This window comes from Emydura macquarii, unplaced genomic scaffold (genome assembly GCF_026122565.2).
Source record: "Emydura macquarii macquarii isolate MOO-44397 ecotype Brisbane River unplaced genomic scaffold, CSIRO-AGI_Emac_v2 contig_1644, whole genome shotgun sequence".
NCBI classification, from domain to species: Eukaryota; Metazoa; Chordata; order Testudines; family Chelidae; genus Emydura; species Emydura macquarii.
Window position 1 is genome coordinate 7107613 of NW_027131781.1, and position 23033 is coordinate 7130645.

Sequence of the window (23033 nt, forward strand, 5' to 3'; positions counted from 1 at the left end):
TCACAGCCCTTTCTCCACCCACCCCTCCGATCACTGGTGGCCCAAGACTCCCAAACTAAACTTTCCCAGAGTTTGATATGGGTGAGATATAGAGCATTGATTCAGGCCCATCTCTAGTTAGTAGAACACCAGGATACCTGGTTAAGGAGCTGGTGAACACCTCTTCTCTAGAACTGGGCCAAATTTTTCACACGACTTTTTTTTTTCCAGAGAAAAATGCAGGTTCTGTGACACAAAAACATTTTGCAAATTTGTGTCAATTTTGCCAAATACTTTTGGCTGAAAAGAAAAAAAAAAAAATTCTGAAAAAAATCAAAATGTTGTAATTTTTCTGTTCAAAATGACTTTTGTTTAACCATTTCCTTTAAAAAAAAAAAAAAAAAAAAAAATCAAAACCGTTATAAAATGCTCAAGATTGAAACAAAACATTTCATTCAACCCAAAACTGATTTAAAAAAATTTTTTTTTTTTTTTTGATTCAATGAAAATTTTCAAAAATTTCATTTTCGGTGTGACCCAAAACAATTTTTTACACATTTTTCTGGAAGTGCCAGTGAGTCGACAAATTGTTATTCACCCAGCTCCATTCTTCTCCCATATCCAATGTATCTGTTTTCTTCTGAACTAAGTGAAGGCGCTAGTTCCAGAAGGTCAGCTTCAGCACATCTGAAGATAGTTGGCCTGGTGGAAGCAGTTGTGAACGTCTCTAAAATGAAAGTTGCGTTGGTTCAACTCTCTCCATTTCTAAGCCAGTGCCTTTCTCACAGTGTATCATTACAAAGCCTTAGTTGTAGCAAAGTTCACAGTACAGCGTGGCCTTGTGTTCGAGTTGCAGAGGTGTTAGGAGAATATAATTTTGTAGCTGAATTGTCAAATGATAAAATAATCATAATAAACTATAGTTTATAGTCAAGGACTTTTTTGAGGGGGTCAACAGGCATATGGACAAGGGTGATCCAGTGGATGTAGTGTATTTAGATTTTCACAAAGTCTTTGACAAAGTCCCTCACCAAAGGCTCTTAAACAAAATAAGCTGTCATGGGATAAGAGGGAAGGTCCTCTCCTGGATCAGTAACTGGTTAAAAGATAGGAAGCAAAGGGCAGGAATAAATGGTCAGTTTTCAGAATGGAGAGAGGTAAATAGTGGTGTCCCTGAGGGGTCTGTACTGGGACCGAGACTGTTCAACATATTCATAAATGATCTGAAAAAAGGGGTAAACAGTGAGGTGGCAAAATTTGCAGATAATTCTATTCAAGATAGTTAAGTCCAAAGCAGACTGCAAAAAGCTACAATGGGATATCACAAAACTGGGTGACTGGGCAACAGAATGGCAGATGAAATTTCATGCTGATAAATGCAAAGTAATGCACATTGGAAAACATAATCCCAACTGGACATATAAAATGATGGGGTCTGAATTAACTGTTACCACTCAAGAAAGAGATCTTGGAGTCATTGTGCATAGTTCTCTGAAAACATCCACTCAGTGTGCAGTGGCAGTCAGAAAAGCTAACAGCATGTTGGGAATCATTAGGAAAGGGATAGATAATAGACAGAAAATATTGTATTGCCTCTTTATAAATCCATGGTACACCCAAATCTTGAATACTGTGTGCAGATCTAGTCGCCTCATCTGTAAAAAGATGTATTGGAATTGGAAAAGATACAGAAAAGGGCAACTCAAATGATTAGGGGTATGGAAAAGCTTCCAGATGAGGAGAAATTAATAAAACTGAGACATTTTGGCTTGGAAAAGAGATGACTAAGGGGGGATATGATTGAGATCTATAAAATTATGACTTGTGTGGAGAAAGTAAATCAGGAAGCGTTATTTACTCCTTCTCATTACATGAGAACTAAGGGTCACCAAATGAAATTAACAGGCAGCAGGTTTAAAACAAACAAAAGGAAGCATTTTTTCACATGATGCACAGTCAGCCTGTGGAACTGCTTGTCTGAGGATGCTGTGAAGGCCAAGACTATAACAGGGTTAAAAAAGAACTAGATACATTCATGGAGGATAGGTCCATCAGTGGCTATTAGCCAGGATAGGCAGGGATTGCAGTTTGCCATGGGCTGGGAATGTCTGATGGGATGGATCACTTGATGATGACCTGTTCTATTCATTCCCTCTGAAGCACCTGGCATTGGCTCCTGTTGGAAGACAGGACACTGGGCTAGATGGACCATTGGTCTGACCCAGTACGGCCGTTCTTCTGTTCTTATGACTAGACAGTGGGATACAGAGACTTTGACCTACCTCTAGGTCACCAGTTCAGATGCAGCCAGAGACGGTACAGCAACTAGGAGTTATTGCCATTGGCTAGGTAATCGTCCTAGATGGTTTCAGTCCTGTTCTGTGTCTCGATGTGCACACCACAGCATGTGCTCTTGCTGGTGTCTGCAGAAGCCAGAACTGAATGGGCAGTATAAAAATAGAACTGCCCTCCACCCCTCTGAGCAGCCTGAGACAACGTGCGTTGTTACACTCCATGCTGCTTCTGCTATTCCCTGGGTAAACACAGGTCTTCAGTCTCGCCAGTGGCCAATCCAGCATCATTCTCAAGACTGACCCAAGATGAGAAACAAAATATTAAGATGCAGAAGAGCATGTGAGCATTGTTGCTGTGAACCAGGGGGATGGCGCCACGGGAGCATGCTGCTGTCTGTCACAGGGCTGCGCTCACAAGGTTTTGTGTTGAAGGTTGTGCTAGTTAATCAGATGCCAGCCGGTTGGTGTGAAAAGGGCGCTGAACTGTGCTCTCTGAGCATCTCAAACAAGCCTGTTTCTGGGAGGAATGGCACTGGAGTTGGGCTGGATACGAAACCCTCCCAATTCCCTTGCAGCTGTTGGTGCTGTGGTTACAGTGGTGTTGGGCAGAAAGTGGAGTGGACGGCTCTGGACTGTAGAGAGCTGATCAGTCTGGGTATCCCGTGCAGCCAGCCAGAAATGGATGCCAGAAGAGGGACTGTGGAAAGGACCAACATTTAAAAGTTGAGAAATGACCCCTACCACAGATTGGTTGTGAAGATGTCAGGAGAGTAAAAAAGATCTGCTGTTTCCTAGCACATGGAGATAGGGTTGGTTCCAAACCCTTCAGAAAAACATTCCACAGAATGCCAGAGGACACTGCCACACAAAATACAGCTGGAACTGAGAAGGGGGAGGGGAGGGAAGAGATTAAAAAGTGAGGCTGGTGTTAGTGTAGATTGGGGGTATGTGTGCGCAAGACTATCAACACACTGGATAAAAAATAAAAGGAATCTACTGACAGGCCTGTCACCGGAGGCTGAGATTTTTGTAGGGATGGAGAAAGGCTAGAGGCAAATGCTAAATTGTGATAGTAAAGGAATGTTGTGTGGGACGATCAAGGAATACGAAGGCAGAACCCAAGTCCAGCTGTGGGATAGAACTATGTGACCTATACCCACTCAGTGTGATGTTGTGTCCCCCTCTAGTGGCGGGTCCACATTGAGGTTAGTAAGCCTCCTTCAGCCTCAGACAATGGAAGCAACTCTTTTAGCTCAGGTGGTAGAGGCTCATGCTCTTAGATCCACCGGTCCAAGGTTCTATCCCCATTGCTGATAACCCATCCAGGAATGTTGTATTGCATATCTGCATTAGACCTGCTTCAGAGCAGGATTAGATTACACAATATGAAATCCTGACCCCATGAAAGTCCATGGAGGTAGCAATGGTGGGAAGTCACTGTAGAATTTCTCATGTATACACAAGTCTGTTGGCAAGACAGCGTGTCAGAGATCCACCCTCTGGTACCCAGTGCCTCTTGTCTCCCTTCTCTGCCCTTGTCTCCATGGACACCCTTCCCTCAGTTATACTTTTCAGGTTACTTTTGTTATGCCCCAAAAAGCTGTTTCCCTAGATGTCCTTCTCCTCTGATGGTGATAGAATTGTCTCCCATGAGACAGCCATTGTATGTTTTCAAAGTACATTAGTCACCGCTTTGGAGAGATTTCGGTCCCTGTATTTTCTGTATCACTTTTACCTCTTTCCCTTTTAGGGCTGTATATGCACATATAGTTTTCGTCCATCCCACACCTTCACATCTTATCGGATGATGCTATTGCAAAAAAATTGTCCTAGCTGGAAGTGTCGACCTGAATCCAGCACATTTACTGCCTTTAAAGAGACAGGGCTCTATTTTTTTTTTTATTATTCCCTCTTAATTTTATTTCATTCTATATCAAATAGGAATTAGTAGCAGGTTAATATGGTTCTGTTATTGTTGTGATAGGCAAATATTATTATCAGAGCCAGATAATACAATAGCTCAATCATTGCTAAGGAGTGGCCACAAAAGGGGACACCAAAGAAGCACTTTTGTGTGATGTCTGTGTGGACACACTCCTTCACACAAAATCAAAACGTCTCTTAACATAAACACGTATGTATGCATGTGCCAATTTTTTCTGTACATATAGAACATGTACATGATGTCTTATTTGACTGCTGCTGTTTTTTCTTTGTAAGTCTGCTGATTTGTAATGACTTCAAAGGCATGGTTATTTTTTCGAAGTGTCACCGACATAAGGAGCGTGTGTGTGCATCTGTGTCGAAGAGGCTTTGAATTAAAAAGGGCAGCGTGAGATTCTGCCCAGGCACAGGACAATGTTAGCAATGAGTAAGCGTAGCAGAGCTGACGACACAGATATTTGCTAAAAAGCAAGGCTGGAGAATGGTTATCAAGATATGGAGAGTCACCTCCTCCCTGCATGAATCTGTGCTGAGAACTCCTTCGCAGGCCATCTGTGTATCTAGCCAGTCAGCTTTATAAAGGGTTTGGCTGCTAAATGGTATGTGGTGCTATGAAGGTAACGCTCTCAGTCCCCCTCTTCTACAGACAGGTTAGGGGGACAGTTGACAAATGGAATGAAATGGTTTTATAGCCCTTTTGTGCCAAGGGTACGTGTTTAATTTTAAAATTCTCCAAGTATCAGAGCCAAATCTGTCCTATTTTATCTTTCTCCTAAGCTAGCCCCCATCACCATAGGGGGATGGAGACACATATGGGGGAGATGTAAATACTTGACACTTGTAGGGTGTGCTGGGAAGAGCTTGTTCAATTCTTTCAGTAGAAATCTCTCTCTTTTTAAGGTCCATGTCATCCTGAATGTGGCGACAAAGGCTGCGATGGTCCTAATGCAGATCAGTGCTTGAACTGCATCCATTATAGTCTTGGAAGTGTTAAAACTGGCAGGTAATGTTGTTATTGTTACTTATTTGTCTTACAGCAGTGGCCCCTTTGTGCTGTGCTTGGAGCTGTATGTGCTCATAACAAGAGACAGCCCCTCCCCAAAGTGCAATAGTGCAGGAGCATTATTGTTCCCATTTTACAGATGGGGAACTGAGGTTCAGAGATTAAGTCACTTGCTCAAGATCTCACAGGGGATTTGTGGTTAAACTTGGACCTGATCTCCTGCATCCTATTTCAGTGCTTTGTCCACCAGGCCATATTTTCATTTGGAAGTTAGTGTATGATGAATGCTCTAATTTAATCAATAGCAGCTGAAAGAGAAGCCTGGTTGTGATCAGTTAATCAAAAGATGAACCAGGGGCCTGTAGTGAGGAGGAAGGATGGTCTTGTGGTTAAAATAGAGAACTATAGCTCAGGAGACTTCGTTCCACTTCCTGTTTCTGCCACCGATGCCCGTGTGTGACCTTGGGTAAGTCACTTAACCTCTCCAAGCCCCACTTGTAAAAGGGGGATAATGGTGCTTCCCTGCTGTCAGGTGGTTGCTAATGTTTTGATGCTGCTCAGATCTTGTGGTGATGAGCGCCCTAGAAAACTAAATTATAAGAGGTCACTGCTTCCGGTACAGCAGATTGGTAGTTACTGAAAGTTGTTTCCATCTGACTGGTGTTTGGGGGCCTAGGTGGCATGTTATATTAATTATTACAAAATGCTTTGGGTGCACGATTGAACGAACTGCTCTTAGCTCAGGCCCCCATGGACCAGAGTCTACAATGCATCTGGCACTAATCGGCAACCATTCTGGCAGGGAGGCCAAGGACTGAATGGGCAGAGAAAGAGCTCCCATTTCACCCTTCATTGGCCCATCAAGAGCAGGGAAGATGGACCCCTGGCAGTGCCAGCCAGGGAAGCTAGCTCTGTTACTTCCTTCCTGTGCTGTGCCTGTCTTAGGGGTAAATGGAGGACTTGGTTCCATCAGGCTGTTGAGCTGGCACCTTTCATAAGCACTAGTATTTATGTGAAAATGTATTTTGAGGGAGGGGGTTCCTGCTCTAAGTTGGGACATAGATGGCACGAGGAAGATACAGGGTGTAATTTTCACCCTAAAGGATTTAAAAGACTTGGTCGTATTTTCAAGAGGCACTTAGGTGCTGAGACTTCCAATGAGACTTGGGCTCTGATGGGTCCAAATTACTTTTGAAAATGGGGTGAGGGCTCCTAAATCACTTTGGTTCTTTTGACATTTTTGCCCCTAGAAACAGTCGTCAGGTCAGTGTGCATTAACACTGGGGAACCTACAGGAACCTTGGAATCCATTTATGAGTGTGGTTTTAAAGACCATTCCCAGCAACTGAAATTCAGTTAAACCTTGATAATAAAGAATAACTAAGAGTAGATTGTTTTAAAGGATGAAAAGCGTTTTAAATGATCTAGTAGTTCTGCAAGTAAAAATACTGATGAAAGGAGCTGTCTGGCAGGATGATTGGTGTGCAGTCACTGATACAGTCAGACTGGCGAGTGCTGGAGTTATTTGCATAAGCAGCATTTCTTTACGATAAATACCAAATGAGAACCAAGCACTGACTGCTAACCACCAGATTTAATGAGCTGAGAATACTGTGCGTTTTGGGAGCTGCGATCCACCCTTTTTTGCTTTTCAGATATATAAATATGCATCTGTTTAATTTATGCTTGGTAGATATAATCCTTGGAAGCCAGCACTCATCATATTGCCACAACACCTAGAAGTCCTGACACCTAAATCTTCCCTGGGATTGATTGTCTAAAAGTCCTGACATCTAAATCATCTCTTAGTTTGATTTGTAGCTTATATAATATGATTGCATACTGTGAGGTCCAACTTGGTTATTGCAACTTGTATTTTACACAGCAATCCCACCTGAATATCTAATTCCACAAAGATCATGCTAAAACAATGTTTAATAATAATGTTTCCCAAACATCTGTAACTTGGTGGAAGGATTCAGCAGAAACAAGAACAAAGCAAGGGATTTCCTCAAAAAGGGATGGGTATAGCCAAAAAGAAAAACAGGCTAGCATAGGTCAAAGAAAGGAGCAGCAAAAATCTCCCTTAACTTGTGGTTCAGCCTAGTCCTAATATCATTTATATTGCCTTAACACCTAGAAAGCCCCAGTCACAGACCAGGACCCCATTATGCTAGGTGCTGTACAAAGAACTAAAAGATGATCCCTGCCCCAAAGACATCACAAACTAAATATAAGACAAGAGACCACAGATGGATGCAGACAGATACAAGGACATAAGGAAACAATGAGACAGTAGTACCAAATGCATCCCCAAAGGCTTTCTTCTACCTCCATCTCCCAAAGATTTTGTTTCTCGACCTTCCCTTGAGCATCTGTTCAGGAGGAGCTCCCTGCTGGAGCCGTGGAAATGACAGAAAAGGCTGGTAGGCTCCCTGCTCTGAACCCCGTTCCTGGCTCACAGCTCAGGCTGTCACTGCGGGGTGGGTTGAGGGCTCTAGCTAGAGCCCAACTGCCCCCCACACTCCCTGCTCCCAGCCGGGCTTCCCCCTGGGGCATCCCACTCCCCACCGAAGGCCGCCTGGCTCCCAGCTCCCCACTCCAAGCCAGAGTAGTGTAGACCTGGCCCAAAGTTTAGCCCCTTGCTCACCATCGAGTGCCTGGATTTATCACCGTACCTTTTTGCTTGGCAATGCAATCTCTGTGTCATGTGCAGTTGTTGGACCAATCCAGCAAGGTGCTGAGTGCCCTCCACTCTTGTAGATTTCACTGAATGCATGGGGCAGAAGTTCGAGGCCTAGAACGTTTGTTACATGTCTGGTTTGTTTCATTCTTCCCCAGGGTGTGTGTGAGTTCATGCCCTTCGGGGTATTTTGGGGACAACACAGCTAAGAGATGCCGAAGATGCCAGAAGGGGTGCGAAACCTGCACGGGCAGGGGTCGGAATCAGTGTACATCTTGCCGACGCGGTTTCTATCACCACCAGGAAACAAACACGTGTGTGGTGTTATGTCCAGCTGGGTTTTACTCAGATGAAAGTAAGGATGTGAACCGTTTACAGATTGGAGCGTGAGAATGTGTGGGGTGGGCTTTTTTGTTTTTTATTTTCCCCCAAATGAACATGAATGGAAGAATTTAAGAAATCTAAAACGTCAGGGTGGAGCCTGCATGTGAACAGCCTCTGAATCACCATCTAACCAGGCCGATCTCTACTGCCACATGACATTGTTCCCACATGACACTGTTGCTACTACTAGCGATGAAGATCAGAATGCTACGGTAACATGGGACAGTGCCAGAAAAAATGCATGGGGCCTCTTCAAAAATTAGACTGATCACCCTCAACAATTAGAACATGGTGATAAGCCTCACAATGCTTTACAAGCATGAACTATCTTAACCCTCACAGTGCTGCTGGGAGGTAGGACAATATTATAATCCCTATTTTACAGGTGGAGAAACTATGATGCCAAGGTCATAATCATAACTTTCAAATGCACTCGCTGATTTTTTTTGGTGCTACCATTTTCGGGTCCCTGACTAAAGACCAACCCTTGCTGTCTGTACTCCTTTTAGTTACATTGTTTGTATAATGATGTAGCACTGTGAACATTTTAGTATGTCCGGCTGTGGGCAAGAATAGGAATGCTGCTTTCTCACTTTATGCACACTGGGGATGGACACCAGTCTACACCTAATGTCTCCAGGAGGCTCCACCAGCACAAAACACCCCATTGAAGTCAGTGGGAGCTTTGCCTGAGTAAGGATTTGGACAATAGAGCCCGATCCAGTGCCCATTAAAAGCTCCCATTGACTTCAATGAGAGTTGGATCGAGCCCATAGCGTGTGTAAGAACCCACCCAGACTTGTGCAGCTTCTGGTTCTATAGCCTATTGAAATGTATGGGGATCATTTGATATCCATGAGAAGAAGCATATTTTGAATCAGAAGCATCACAAAACTCTTCGCTCTGTTGGCTTAATCAAGTAAAGACTTACTGTGTTCCCTGTGGGTTATCCACATAGTCTGAACACCACTAACCTGTGCATCCTTTGTAATAGACAGAGCTCAGGTGTATGCCGTTCTGCCTCTGCAAGCTGCGGCCTGCAAACAGCTGCTAAACCGCAGGACTTTTCAATCTGTAAGATCTTGTGCATTGTGGCGCTGACTTCCACTTGCGTCTCTCTGGGCAGATTTTATTTACACTGACTTTCTTTGTTTCTAAAAGGTCGAAAGCTCTGTCTCGAATGTCATCAGAGCTGTAAAAATTGTGCCGGGGATCCAGATAAACGTACTCTGTGCAAGGGCAGATTCAGGTAAAATGCCAGTGTGGGGTGATTTTATTCTTTCAGAATGTTTCTCTCTATAGTAAACTCAAGAAACTGTCCTGAAATCTGCACACACTGAAAAATCAAGAAGTGGAATTTAAAAAATAGATGTCTGTTTCAGTAGCACTGCGACTGTGATTCAAATTGCCAAAAGCCAGGAAATTCAAAGGAGGGAGCGGTCGTCTATAACATAACTCATACTGTAGCTGAAAGGCACTATGTAAATTCCATCTATTTATGTATAGGATTCATCACGGTGGTGTATAAGTCCCATATTGCACGTATAGAGAGCACGGTGTGTGCCTCAAATTGCACTGCTAAGTATTATTATTACAGTCGTTGTCACTGGTAAAGAAAAGGCCTCATTTCCCCCTCATTTAACGTCGATCCAAAGCCACAAAAGTCACCCCAAATCCTCCTGTTAATTCAATGGGGTTTGGATCAGTGGCCTTTAGACTGGAGTAAATCCATTGAAGTCAGTGGAGTCACACAGATTGAAAACAACCGAAGTGAGAGGAGAATCAGCCCCAGATTGGTAGCTGACCACTGAGAAGATGTTTTTCCGTCAGCATAGTAACAGCACCTTCCCAGACGACGTTCGCTATGTTGACAGAATCGTTCTTCCGTCGGCAGAGCTGCAGCCACACTGAGGTTTTGCTGGCGTAGCTCTGTGGGCTAGCGGAGTGGTGCTTTCACTCCCCTGCCCGACATAACTGTGCCGACAGAACTTTGTAGTGTAGACCTGGCCTCCGGCTGCCAAGAGACCTGATGTTCTCTCTCCTGCTCACGTTACTGTTAGCACTGGTAAGGCCCATGGGAGTTGGAGCAACGCCTGTTGTCTGAGGACGGGCCTACCCCTGCCAGCTGCTGAGTACTCTGTCCCAGCACTGACATCACCGGGAGCTGAGGGTGCTCAGCTCCTAGCAGCATGGGCTCCCTGTGTCTGGCCCCTTCTCGTCCCCCTTGATGCTGTCTGATTTCAATTCCCTTTGCTGGGTTTGTTCGTAAGGTGAGGGGTTGGCGGGAGGACATCTAAAAGGGAAAAAAAGAGCAAAGAAAAATGTCCACATTGAATGTGCTACAACGTACGGGTTCCACGCGAGCCGCAGACAGCTCCTGCGGAACCATCCCCGCTTCAGCACCTTCCATGCAGATGGTTTTTCAAAACAAGGGATGTTTACCTAGTAATTGGGTTGAGCCTATAAATAGCTATTTTGGGTGCATTTGAAATGCATACTGCAAACACAGAAGTACCTTATGTAGGCCTCATTTAAACAGGAAAGTTTTACCAATCCTACCAATATAGCTAGCTGTCCAGGTATAGTTACATGGGTACAAAACCCCCACAGGGGCACTCTTCTTCCAGTAACAGTGAGCTTTTTAAAAATTTTTTTGGTGTAACTTAAACCTTAACTTAAAACTTAACTGCAAACTGCTTAGACTGAAATCCGTGTCCCCAGGGGGATGAGGGGGCGTTAGACTCGCACAGCTATACCGCTTTATGTACAGCAAACTGGAGTCTCAGCTCATGCAAAAACACATACTCCCCACCCCCATTCAGGTGTTCAGTCAAGAAGAGTGCCCCCCGCCCCCTCCCCATACCTTCACAGTAAAGAGCGGCGACCATTTTGGATGCTGTTGTGTATAGCTTATACAGTAGGAACTTCCCATGGAGACAGGCCCTTTATTTGTACTCATCCTTCCCATTGTAGTGAGTGGGTGTTTGCCTGAGTGAAAGCTGTGTTAGGATCCCATGATCTGGCCCACTGTGAAAAGAAATCATGGCTTGCATCCAGGTGCCACCCCCCCAAATCTACAGTAGCTCATCTCAAGCTGATCTACTACTTGGCCGTCAAAAGGTGTCACTTTAAAGTCTATAACAGCACTCAGAATGGCGGCCCCTCTTTGGCATGGACGTATGACGTAGCTATGGGGTAGACCCTATGGGGACTGGAGCCGATGGATTTACTTTGCTTTGGGGAGGATGGTACAAAGCTGCCCCAGGGCAGGAGCGGGTTGGGCCCCGGGTTCCCCACCCCTTATATGGGGGAGTTGTATTCAACCCCTCTATGGCGAAATTCCTAGGCGTTGTAGGAGTATTTGTGTGTGTCGGTAAAACGTTCTCCCCTGCTTTTCCAACAGCTTGTTAGGGGCAGGCTGTGCGCTGGAATGCCAGCCAGGCACGTACTTCAGCAGAGAGGCCAGGAAATGTGAGAAGTGCCACTCGAGCTGCCAGACATGCACCGGTACGTTCTGCATCTGCAAAGGCTCTTGACCCATTCCTCCAAACGACCTTATGCCCAGCCCCCGTGTGCCTAAGTCCTGAACTCACTGCTCTGCAATGCAACAGCACCTGTGCTTCATGGCCTCCAGGCCTGGCCGCGCCTTCAGAGCCCCAAGGGGCACTTTGAACCAGCTCCGCAGCCTTGCTGGAGCCGTGCAAAAATTAACCAAGCAGCTTGTGGAATGAAGAGAAATGGCTCTGTTGGTGCAGGGAATTTCTCTTGCCATACAGAGCCCAGCACAGAAAAGCTGCTTTTCCATGGGGATTGCGACCCCCGGTTTTTAACAGACCTAGTCCTTCTCAACGTGTTTGATAGGGTTTCCCTGCTGAAGAATGATCTCCAGGTTAGCTATAAAAATGCCACTCTTCTTTTTTTCTTCTGCCGTCAACATCTGTGTATGCCAGTGCATGTGTAGAAGTATATGGTGCCGAACGGTCACAATCAGGTGGAGCCCCATTGTGCCAGGTGCGGTACAAACATAAAGGGAGGTTCAGCCCGAGCTTGGGATATTGACACTGCTCACAAATGCTCTGCAAACCTTTTTCCATGCCGTCATGGATATTGTGTATGCTGGATAGATGGCAGAAATATTCATCTTTTACAAATGTTTTAGGGAGTGTTTTACATTTTTGTGTTCTTACACGTCTGAAGCCAGGTGCTTTACTTGAATAAGGCTTGGGGAGTCCTAGAAAAACCTCTAAAATGACCTAAGACAGCTTTTCAGCACATAAAAGTGGCAAGAGTTTGTCTGTTATCTCGGGTTAGCGCATGACTGGAAGAGATTGCTGTGTATCCCACTGGGAATTTCTTCCACTGAGAAAGGATACAGCTCCCATTTATGCCATGTGCCCAAAATATCAGACTTTAAACCCGTCTCTTGGACAGGACTTTGCCTGCTGGTCCTGATCCTTGGGCCAGGTTAATTTGGGGGCGAGAGGAGAACTTTTGCATCCTGGGGAACAGGTGGACTTTATAAATAAAAATATCATGGCTCTGGGGCTTGAAATGTCAGACTAAATCCTTGGAGACGAGTTAGTGGGCAGAGTGCAGGGGAGACGATCAGAGCGGAGTGATCAATTTGTTCTTGCACAGCAACAGTGAGAGAAAAATTATTTTTAAAAGTCGGAAAATAGAATTGTGAAACTACAGAGATTGGCAGGGGACTCAGGAAATTAATTAAAAGAAATATGGACCAGATTTCAAGCTGATTGTTTCCCTTTAAATATTACCTCTCGACCAATAACTACGCAGTAAATCAAGGCGTAAGCAGCACTTGGAACACTTGAATGCATTGGAAGGAAGCGCTGTTGCTCTGAGTGCATCGCTTCCTGTTTCTTGCTCTTATTCCCAATGGTGCATCAGCAACATTTTCCAGGAAATAAACTCCTGTTACTATCCTCCAGTCTTGGTGGCAGACCGGAAACTGAACTGCTGCCCTGTGGAATCCCACCAGTAATCTCTTCTCAGCCTGAACCTCTCTGCTTCCGACTACCCTTCCTCTCTGCTTCTCGGGCCAGTTCACAGCCTATTGATGCTAGTCTTGGCCGTGGGATCTGAGATGTCAGGCTAGGCTTCTGCTGTGTGTGTCACCGGTGCGTCCTGAGGAGTGACTGAGGTGTGCCAGGCTGACTTTCCTCATTCTGCAGGTGCATCCTGTGTGCTGCCATTGAAGGCCAACAACACAGGATTATAGCGCACTGGGCATTTTTGAATTCTGAGCCTTTTGGGGAGATGAAGCTGACACTGCCACATCCTTTGGTTGGGTTTTGATCCTGCAATATGAACATTTTTCCTGCAAGCTCATGAAAATGCTCCCAGATTGCTTAGACCGTATTGGCAACAGGCTCCCAGGATTTAGCCGGCTGCAGAGGCAGCAAAGATTAGGGCACGAGATTGCCTTGGCTAGGCTGAGGAAGGGCTCCAGTAGCCTGGGGCTGGAATACAGCTTCTTGCAACACAGCTCTCCAGCAACATCCATCAGTATGGAGGGACGGGGCACTCCAGTGGCAGCACAAAGCATCTGCTTTTCCTACAGCTGAGTGCGTCCCCCTTCTGCATCCAGATAGCAAGAGCTCAAGTCTCCACTGTACTCAAGCTGAGCTTTACACCGTCTTTACTGGAGATCCGAGCCTGAGTCCCCAGCGTAACTTAGGGCAGCAACAAGGGCTGCTGCACCTCACATGCCGCTGCAGTCGCCCTCTGTGAATTCCTACAACAGTTTGGAACAGCGCATCCTCTCCCAGCCCCTGCACGCCTTGTCCCCAGCCGTGCTCACACGCTGGGGGCTGTGCAGAGGATGCTAGGGCCATTTCACTGGTCCTGTCCATCTTAAGATGGAAAAATTCCCCTGTCACTGTTGCTTCTGGCTTTGTTGAGCAGAGCCATTGTATCGTGGCAGTGGATGCTGGGGTAACCAGCCCTTATTCTGGTTACTCTGGGAAGGAGTGGAGCAGATCCTTTGATTTACCAGGCACTGCGGGTGACCAGCCCGGCACTGACCAAGTCTTGGATTGGTTGGTATCACTTTGTCACAGGTGTAGCCCCTCCTGCAATAGCTTGGCTGACCAATGGCAGTCCAGCGGAGCAGGAAGCTGGCTTATTTTGATTTTGTACCTATCCGGCAGCTGCCCAGTGCTACCTCTAGCTAATCTTGTCTGGTGTCTTTTGGAATGGTTGAGTTTTGTCATTGAGCTGTGGGACCACGTGCTGCAAATCAAGGAGTGTCCCAGGAGCATGGGGAAAACTGGACAGCCCATGTGGCTACAGTGTGTTCCCAACGGCTCCCAAGGCAGCTTCGGCTCACTATTTATGAGCAGTACATTCTGTAATCATTCCAAATGGAAAAACACTCATCTTGCCTCTTTCATCCTCTCACATCACCCACATTTCCATAATAGATTTTCTGGACAACACTGATTTCCATCCATTTTTCAAAACTGTTCTGCAATCCCTTTGAAATTCTTGCCTTTGCGTTTTGTGAAGGTCCAGTTACTTTGCATTGTTAACTTTTGCATTTACCCTCAAAAGAATCTCAGCTCTGATGATAATACGATTTCTAGACAATTCATGTTCATTAGCTTGAATCTCATTTATCACACATGGTTAATTTCCTAAGATTTAGTCCAAAATATTCACTGATCTTGTTAGGGAAGTGTGATGGGGAACTGGCTTTTAGTCCCTTAAGAAAATTACACCCTTTCTAATTCTTATTCCAGTCAGTGTAAATACAATACACTGTATTCATTCTGGTAGCCTTTTCATACGTTTCCCTTGCTCACATAAACATTTCTCAATCTGCTTTTTACATCATGCGTGGAAGACCTTTAGTATTGTTGTTTTAACCATTGCAGTCTGTCGCTCTAGTTCTAGCATATTATACTCCTGGGGGAATTCTGTGCCAGAAAATTAAAAATTCTGCTCACACTATTTTAAAATCCTGCAAATTCTGCATATTTTATTTGTCAAAATAACACAATGTAATCATGCCAGTTTCAATTATTTTGGTAATTTATTTCAAAATACCTGGCAGCAAGTATGTTTGTAACAATACGGCCAACAAAAACTATTCAGGAAATGGTTTTTGGACAAGTAGACTCCTTGTCACTTCTAGGCATATTAATGCAGAACGTAGAGTAATAATTCATTTAAACTGCAATATGGAAAGGTATTTCCCACACCCCTCAGAAGCAGTGCAAAGGCGTGGGGGAGTCTGGGGTAACAGAGGAGCTGAGGGAGGGGGAAGTAATTACTGGAAAGGAGCCTGGGAGAGAACCTGGAGGGTTGTGGGGGGTGGGCGGGCGGGTGGGAGAAGTATGGAACAGGTTTTTTTGGGTGGAAGTTGGGGAGCCTCCCCCATGCAGACCTCGGCTGACCACTGGCCTCCACCGTTCAGCCAGGCACATTTGTTCCTGTTTCCCTGTGGACCTGCACCCCCGCTCCCCATTCAGCCAGGCACATCTGCACATGTCCCCCCGTGGCCCTGCGCCCCCCATCTCCTGTCCCCTTGTATCCTGGCACCCTCTCAGCCTCTCTTTGCTGGGGCCAGCAGGGCTCTGTTCCCAGTGGTGCATGCGCCGTGTGGACGAGGCCGATGGGGTCTAGCTGCCCTTGCGCTCAGTGGCTGCTTGTTCACCAGGTGGCAGCAGAGACAGGGACTGGGGAGCAGCTGGGCGCTGTGTAAAATCACCCAAAGTGCAGATTTACCCGCTTGCCTTTCCTGCCATCTTCTCGTGACTCTGAAGCTCCCCATGGAAAGTTAAGCATGGACATAAAGGCTGGCCCTGTAGGCACTCTGTCTCTGTCTTTTTGCCTGGGGTATCTCATCACCCAAGAAGGGACTTGTAGCTCCAAAAAGTCCCCCGGTGCTGATTCCAGATGTTTGGTGCCAAGGCCTCTCAAAAGTAGCCCAGACTGGCGAAGAATCGCTGAGGTTGGCAATGCTGCCGCAGAACCACAGTAGCAGCCACAGGGGAAGGAGGCTGCACTACCGATCAGCACCAGCAGGACTTTCCCGGGAGCCTGGCGCAGCCATCTGTATCCACACTGCACACTAAGCCCGGACTCTGTCCCAGATTTGAGCTCAAGTCTCGCCTCTGTCCACACACAGATCAGTCTGACTTGGGTCAGTGGACACTCAAGATCCGGGTCCTGGGCCCTACTAGAGGGGTGGGTCAGAACCTGAATCCCACTGTGACTCGGATCCAACCCCATCATTCTGCAGTGTGGACGCAGATCAGTCCACAGACCCGACTCAGAAAGTCAGTGTGGTGTAGTATGGACACATCAGCATGGCTCTGAGACCCAGATCCAGCAATTGTAAGCCCGGTGGAGCCGCTCAAGCGCGGGCTTGAAAACCCTGAGCCCACAAGCCCAGGTCCCATGGACCCAGGTTTACAGTGCAGTTTAAACATCACCCTAAGCCGTTGTGAGGAGGCGGTGGCTCTTACTGCCTCCTGTACACAGCATTTGCTGTGGTGCATTGTGGAGTGTCAATTTTCCCTTCCTCAAAGCACCAGGAACAGGCCACAGCTGGTAGAGGAGGCTGGTGCAGGAAGAGAGACCCGCTGGGCGGTGCTGTTGCTGAAAACCCTGTGACCTTATCTAAATGCAGGTTTTCCTGCCATCTTCTCACGGCTCTGAACCTGCCCAACCGATCATTAACCCCTGTGCATGCAAGGCTGGCTGTACAGCGGGCAACACTGGCCGGATTGGTACTTCATCTCAGTGTCTCTGCCTGGGGTGTCTAACAGCAGGATCAAAACCACTGTCAGAAAGTCCGTACAGATCAGAGGCTGTGCACGCTCGAGGGCTTGACCCGTGTGCAGACACCTAAAAATGTCAGGCTACACCTCTGAAGATGGCCTCTCTGCATCTCTTGAAGGGCCTTTCTAATGAGGCTGTTGGGTTTGCTGGGCCTGGGATGTGTGTATGAGCTGAGGAACCATTTAGAGCGCAGCTGGCGGCTTGTTTATTCTGCTGCAGCCTTCTGGAAGAGAGCAAACTGCTGGACGTATCCTCCTGAGTGTCCCTGCCTCCCATCCGGTGCAGTCATCTTCCTACAATGTGCTAATTGTCTTTGTAGCTGACCATAATGTTTCATTTCTCTCTTGTTCTCCCTAGGGCCAGGCAAAGAGGAATGCATACAATGTGCCAAAGATTTCCACCTGCACGAGTGGCGATGTGTCCCTGCTTGCAGCCAGGGGTTTTACCCGGAGGAGATGCCAGGTCTACCTTATAAAGTCTGCACAAGGTAAGGTGTCCTCTTCAGACCTCTCCCTGTGAAGTTAGTGTGATGAATTTCATAGTGATCCATTCTTCATAGCTGACCAGTTACATCAGCAATTGGAGGGGGGCTGCTGATAGTTTGTGTCATGGGGAACGAAGATAAAAAACCTGAAAACAACTGGCAGCTGATGCTGTTTACTAGATTGACTAAAATGGTCAAACAAGCCCTGAGATTTCTGAAATCCCCTTTTCTTCACCAGAGCTGTTTTTCACTTGTGTGACAAGTGAAAAGTGTCAGCGTGTGGAGCATTCTTAGATAGTAAACCTTTTGGGGCAGGGACCGTCTTATTGTTCAGTTTGTTCAGCACCTGGCACAATGGGGTCCTTGATGTCTAGGGCTCCTTGGAGCTACAAGAATACAAATAATAAATAATCATCATCATTCCTGCCTCAGGACCAGGAGGTCATGGGTTCTAAACCCACACCAAGACTTGCACTCATAGGCCGTGGGTTGCTGCACTCTCCTTCCAGGGAGATGTTCAACCAATGTTCCTTATGGCTGCAGTGAACATTAATAATTCTGCAGTGCCCTTTGAAAAGGGTAACTCTGGTATTCTGGGGAAGGTATCTTGAGCCTAAACTAGCTACTCCATTTGCCTTCACAGTCAGTTCTCTAAGGGTGTTTAACTCCTTACTTTGCAAAGTACTGAGATAGCATGTGTAGGAGAGGTGCTGTAAGAAACCCCTTCTAGTCCATTCTCAAACAGTAGGTTTTTAACATAAGTGGAGATTCATCATGAATTTCACCTAATTACATTTAAGGAATAAATGTTAATAAGAACAAAACGTTCTCCAGGTAATATCAAACCCCGTCAGATTCCTTCCCTTTGGGAGGTTTCATCAGCACATCTAAATAGTGTCTCTTTTAGACAGGAGAAATGTCTGTCCTTGCATCTTTTTTTCTGTATTCTCACATTCAGCTTTAGAACTTGAACTCTCTGTAGTTCACCTAAGCTGCCTTTCTTCCTCAAACATCAGAGTTTAAGAAAGTGTTGCAGTGAAGGGATGTTACACAGACAAAAAATTAAGCTGGTTTAGGAGCATTAACTGCATTTCTGAACTTTAACATGTCTGGATTTCTTTTAAGTGTAACCTCTGGATTTCCTGGAGTTGTAACAGTTGGTTTTGGGGTAATTACAACATTCCTGGGATGTTTAAAACCCTTAAATTCAGCACAATGTTGGTTTTTGTCTGTGAATATTAAAAATAGCTTTGTTTTCATCTTTTTGTTAAGAAGGTGAAGGAGGGAAATAGCTGGGACCCACCAACCCCACTTCCCATAGGCAATCAGAAGATGGTAACTTTTTTATCACTATTGACCGGAAACAAACATGAAATAGAGGTGAAAGACTCCTGTCCAGTAAGAAATTCAGCCCTTCACCAGTTCAAGTTTTCAAAAGAGAAAGGGGCTAGTTCAGTCTAGATGTAAGTGGGTTCAAATTCATTCTTTTCAGTGCCCTGGGGCTAAATTGACCCTAGATTCTGTAGTGTCTCTAGACAAATGGTCTGACACACTTGAATGGACCGAACCAAGGGTCTTGGTGCTGAGAGAAAATATTTGTGTGCTTGTCTCTTTGTCAGATGTGATGACAATTGTTCATCCTGTGAAGGCTCTAGAAAAAACTGCGTCAAGTGTAAGGAAGGTTTCAGCCTGCACAGAGGCTCATGCATAACAAAAACCTGCACTGATGGTACGTAATGAGACGATAAATACATGCAATATAGACCTCAGGCTAATACCCCAGTAGCACAAATGTGTCTTAAAACTGCCCTAAAGGGGCAGCTGGGGATTTCTCTGTCATAGAGGGTTGCCCTAATGGTATAAAGCTAGTAGAATCAGAGATCCGTGCATGCTGTACTCTGGTTATTCAAAGCCATTGAACAGCCCACAGGGACTGTTCCAGCTAGCGTAAATTAGAGCAACCCTGTAGTTGCTCTAACTTACACTGGCCCAAAGATGAAGGAAGGCTGAAAAGTGGCTTAGAGCCACGTTTGCCTCCCCTGGTGTCTCCCAACCCTGGTGCAGCTGAGGATTGACCTGTAGATTGCATACTCTGTGTACAGGGACCTGGGCCCAGATCCTCAGACACATTTAGGCTCCTAACTTCCACTGATTTCAGATAATAATAATAACAAGCTTCCTGAAATTCAAGTGGAACTGGTCCTGGAATCAAGCCAGAGGGTAGATGAGAGACATGTATAGGGACATAAGGAAAAATCTTTCAACTGGACCTTTCCCAGTTATCTACATTCCCAAGAATCCCCTTAGATGTAGTCAACAAAATGTCCCGGATTCTTCATTCTCTCCTCACAACAGAAACAGGGAGAATGATGGATGTTGTGATTTCATACTTATGGAATGTATAATCGACCTACTAGAATTAATTCAAGTTACAGAATTACTGACCTGAGAATGTTTGCAGGTGAACAGCACTATGATCTCTCCCATCATGGTACTTACATAATGATTGCAATAGAAAACACAGGTTACCAGGCAAGGCTGATAAGTGTTTTCTTATTGCTCAAGTACACACAAGTGTTTGCATTTCATTATATTTTATCCTTGAATAATTCTTCCATTCATCCCAAAGTTTCTCCATTCCTTCATTAAAAACATGCTAAGTAACTTGTTTTCAATTCTTTCTCCTCAAACACTGGAACAAATTGCATTGCTTGTTACCTGTGGGAGTTTGTTTATTGAAAATGTTAATCTGTTTTCTCAGCTCCTCCTATTCCTGAACATGGCCCTTCAGCTGGCAAGACTCTCTGTGAGCTTGTGAAATCAAACAAGCTCTGTGAAAGGAAGGTGTTTGTATGGTTATGCTGTCAGACATGTCTCATGGCTGGATAAAGTTCAGTATCTGCATCCAGGAATTCCACCACCCTGCAGGTCCAATTTGCCAAACCTTTAGGACAAAAGTTTATTTTTTCAACTTTGGGAGAGTTTACATGGTGCTGTCTAACATCAGTTTGTCAGTTTGATAGCTTCAATATCAGTCCATTTGTTTCTATAGCAATATATTTAATAGCATTAAATCTAGGTAGGATCTTATTCTTGATAATTAAGGCCTAAAAGATACGAAACAAATGGTGACATTAATACTCTGAAATGCTTCTCATGACTGGGGACTGACGTGTGAAGACCCCTTGCATTCTTTCTTAGTAAAAATCCTTCCAATTCAACCATTTCAAGAGCATAGGAGGAGATCAAGACTTGGAAGCACTCAGGATTTCTGTATTTCTGAGAAGAAGAAGCTATTAATGGTTGAACATTTTCTGTTCTTTTATGCTAGCTCATGGCTGATAAAAACCCACATTACAAAAAAAAAGTAGTACAGTATTTTTGTTTTTACATATGTGAAATGATGAACTGAGTAATCTGAATGGAATAATTGGCATAATCTGAATTGAGTAATCAGAGTAATCTGAACTGAGTAACTGCCGTAATCGGAACTGAGTAATTGGTGTAATCTGAACTGAGTAACCAGCTAGATAAAAGATCCAAAGCGAAGTATTTCGGGTTAGTCGTTAACTGTTTTTTCGAGCCATAAATTTGGCAATCACTGGAGACTTGAGGACTATATTCAGAGTTTGTGTAAAAGGGACTGCGCAGTGCACCTGAGACCCCGCCAGGTCTGAATTCAGCCCAGAGTGTCCATTGGGGTCCTCCCATGCTAACTGTCGCATGCAAGCAGACCCATGTCCCGCACAGAGCCCCGCTGATTCAGTGTGACTCTGGCCAGACGTAAGGGTTCATCCACTTGGATCAGGAGTCTTATTTACTCAATCCATTTCTCTTCTGAAATAGCAATGAAGTTGTTGATGAACTCAGTTCTGATCATTGAAACAGGCTAGGTTCTTCTTCTCGCTAAATGAGATGGTTTCCCTGTCCTCCGGCATTTTGCATCAAAGCCTCTTCTATATGACAACACTTGGATGGGCTTAACACCTTTCTCTAACAAAATCCTCCCGTTGATGACAGCAGACTGACTTTCTGAGGCATCCGCTTCCAAAAGAGACATGCTGATGATCCAGCCCAGTTCTCTCCACTCTGTCTCCAAACAGGATGCCATGTGGTGTTTGTATAATTGTTTAAAATATATTTGACTATGTTGTTTTTAAGATTTTTTGTAATAACTTATACTGTTTTTCTCCATAGTTTATTAATTATTATTGTTATTATTTTTATGGGAAGTGGAGAATCTTTTATGTGTCTTATTTGTGTGTTTCCCTTTCTCCGGGATCTCTGTGTCAGACTTTACAAACATGTTCTTTTCATCAGGCATATACTACTTATGTTGCATGTTCCGATTTTCATTGTTAATAGTTTTAGCAGGTTAAACCTTCTGCCAGTGAAATTCACAGTAAATGTTTTATCAGTTCTTTATGAAGCAGGAAGAATCCTTTTTTGTTCAAATTATTTTTACCCTGTCAGGGCCTGTCCACTAAAACCTCAGCCAGGTTTTGAACAGGTGATGACCAAATTGTCATTTTTCATTAAACTGAATGGATCAACAACCAAATAAAGGGGAAGCTTCTGTGAACTGAACATTAAATTAATAAATTGTTTACATCCACTGATGAGTGAGTCTGTACTCTTTCCAAGATACCAAAATGGATGGATTTATCCTGTCATCCAGACCGAAGTTAGATCAAGTGTGATGTTTCTGTGAAGTCTTTTTTTTATTTTGGTAGACATAGACGCTGGATGGATCAGGGTCAGGATCAGGTCAGTTGTCCAAGATTTTCTGCTACGGAATTAAGTGGAGCACCACTGTTTAGGATAGGCCACCCACCAGAACTCGGAGCATCTTGAAAGCTCATATCTCCTTTCCAGTTGAACAATTACCTGCTTTGACAAATTCCACTCTTATTTTCATCTAAACACAGGGCCACACATTGCTCTCAGACTTGCACGCCACAACCAGCATCAGACAAATCATATGGGATGTAAATGAGGAAACAGTTTGGCATAGGGGGAAGGGTGTATGGCTCTTTTTCCCTCTCCCAGGAATCATCCTTGTAAAGTCATAAATTTCTGCTTATTTATCCACGTGATTGCAATAGTTTACTCAGAACTCTTAAGGTCTCTCAGACACTAGTATGCTCAAAGGATCACAGTGGCTCTGTCTTCAAGAGACATGCATATTTAGGAAATTTATTAAAGCACATTTCTCTCTGGTCTCTTGCCACCAGCGACACATATATAACAGCTCATTTCTGAAAATCTTAAAGCAGCCTAACCCATCCTCTGCCTGTGGGAGGTAAGGTTGTATTCACAGCCACCTGTACATTAAAAAATGATCCCATACAAATATTTTGACTTTACAAAGCAGCAGTTGTGAAAGTTTAAGACCACACTTACAATTCAAAAGCACACGGTGTACCACCTTTCCATGGATTTATGGTCAATAGT

The 23033-nt window shown here is 44.8% G+C and overlaps 1 protein-coding gene across 1 annotated transcript in view; it reads left to right on the plus strand.

The window, feature by feature from the left end:
• PCSK6 (proprotein convertase subtilisin/kexin type 6) overlaps positions 1 to 22198 on the plus strand; it is a 120583-nt gene extending 98385 nt beyond the window's left edge. Inside the window, exons 15-21 of the mRNA XM_067555586.1 lie at positions 5118 to 5220; positions 8062 to 8258; positions 9449 to 9536; positions 11691 to 11794; positions 17453 to 17582; positions 19199 to 19308; positions 20341 to 22198. Of these exons, the coding sequence (XP_067411687.1) occupies positions 5118 to 5220; positions 8062 to 8258; positions 9449 to 9536; positions 11691 to 11794; positions 17453 to 17582; positions 19199 to 19308; positions 20341 to 20468 (860 nt within the window). The 3' untranslated portion in view covers positions 20469 to 22198. The remainder of the gene's footprint in view (positions 1 to 5117; positions 5221 to 8061; positions 8259 to 9448; positions 9537 to 11690; positions 11795 to 17452; positions 17583 to 19198; positions 19309 to 20340) is intronic.
• Positions 22199 to 23033: the final 835 nt, after the last annotated feature.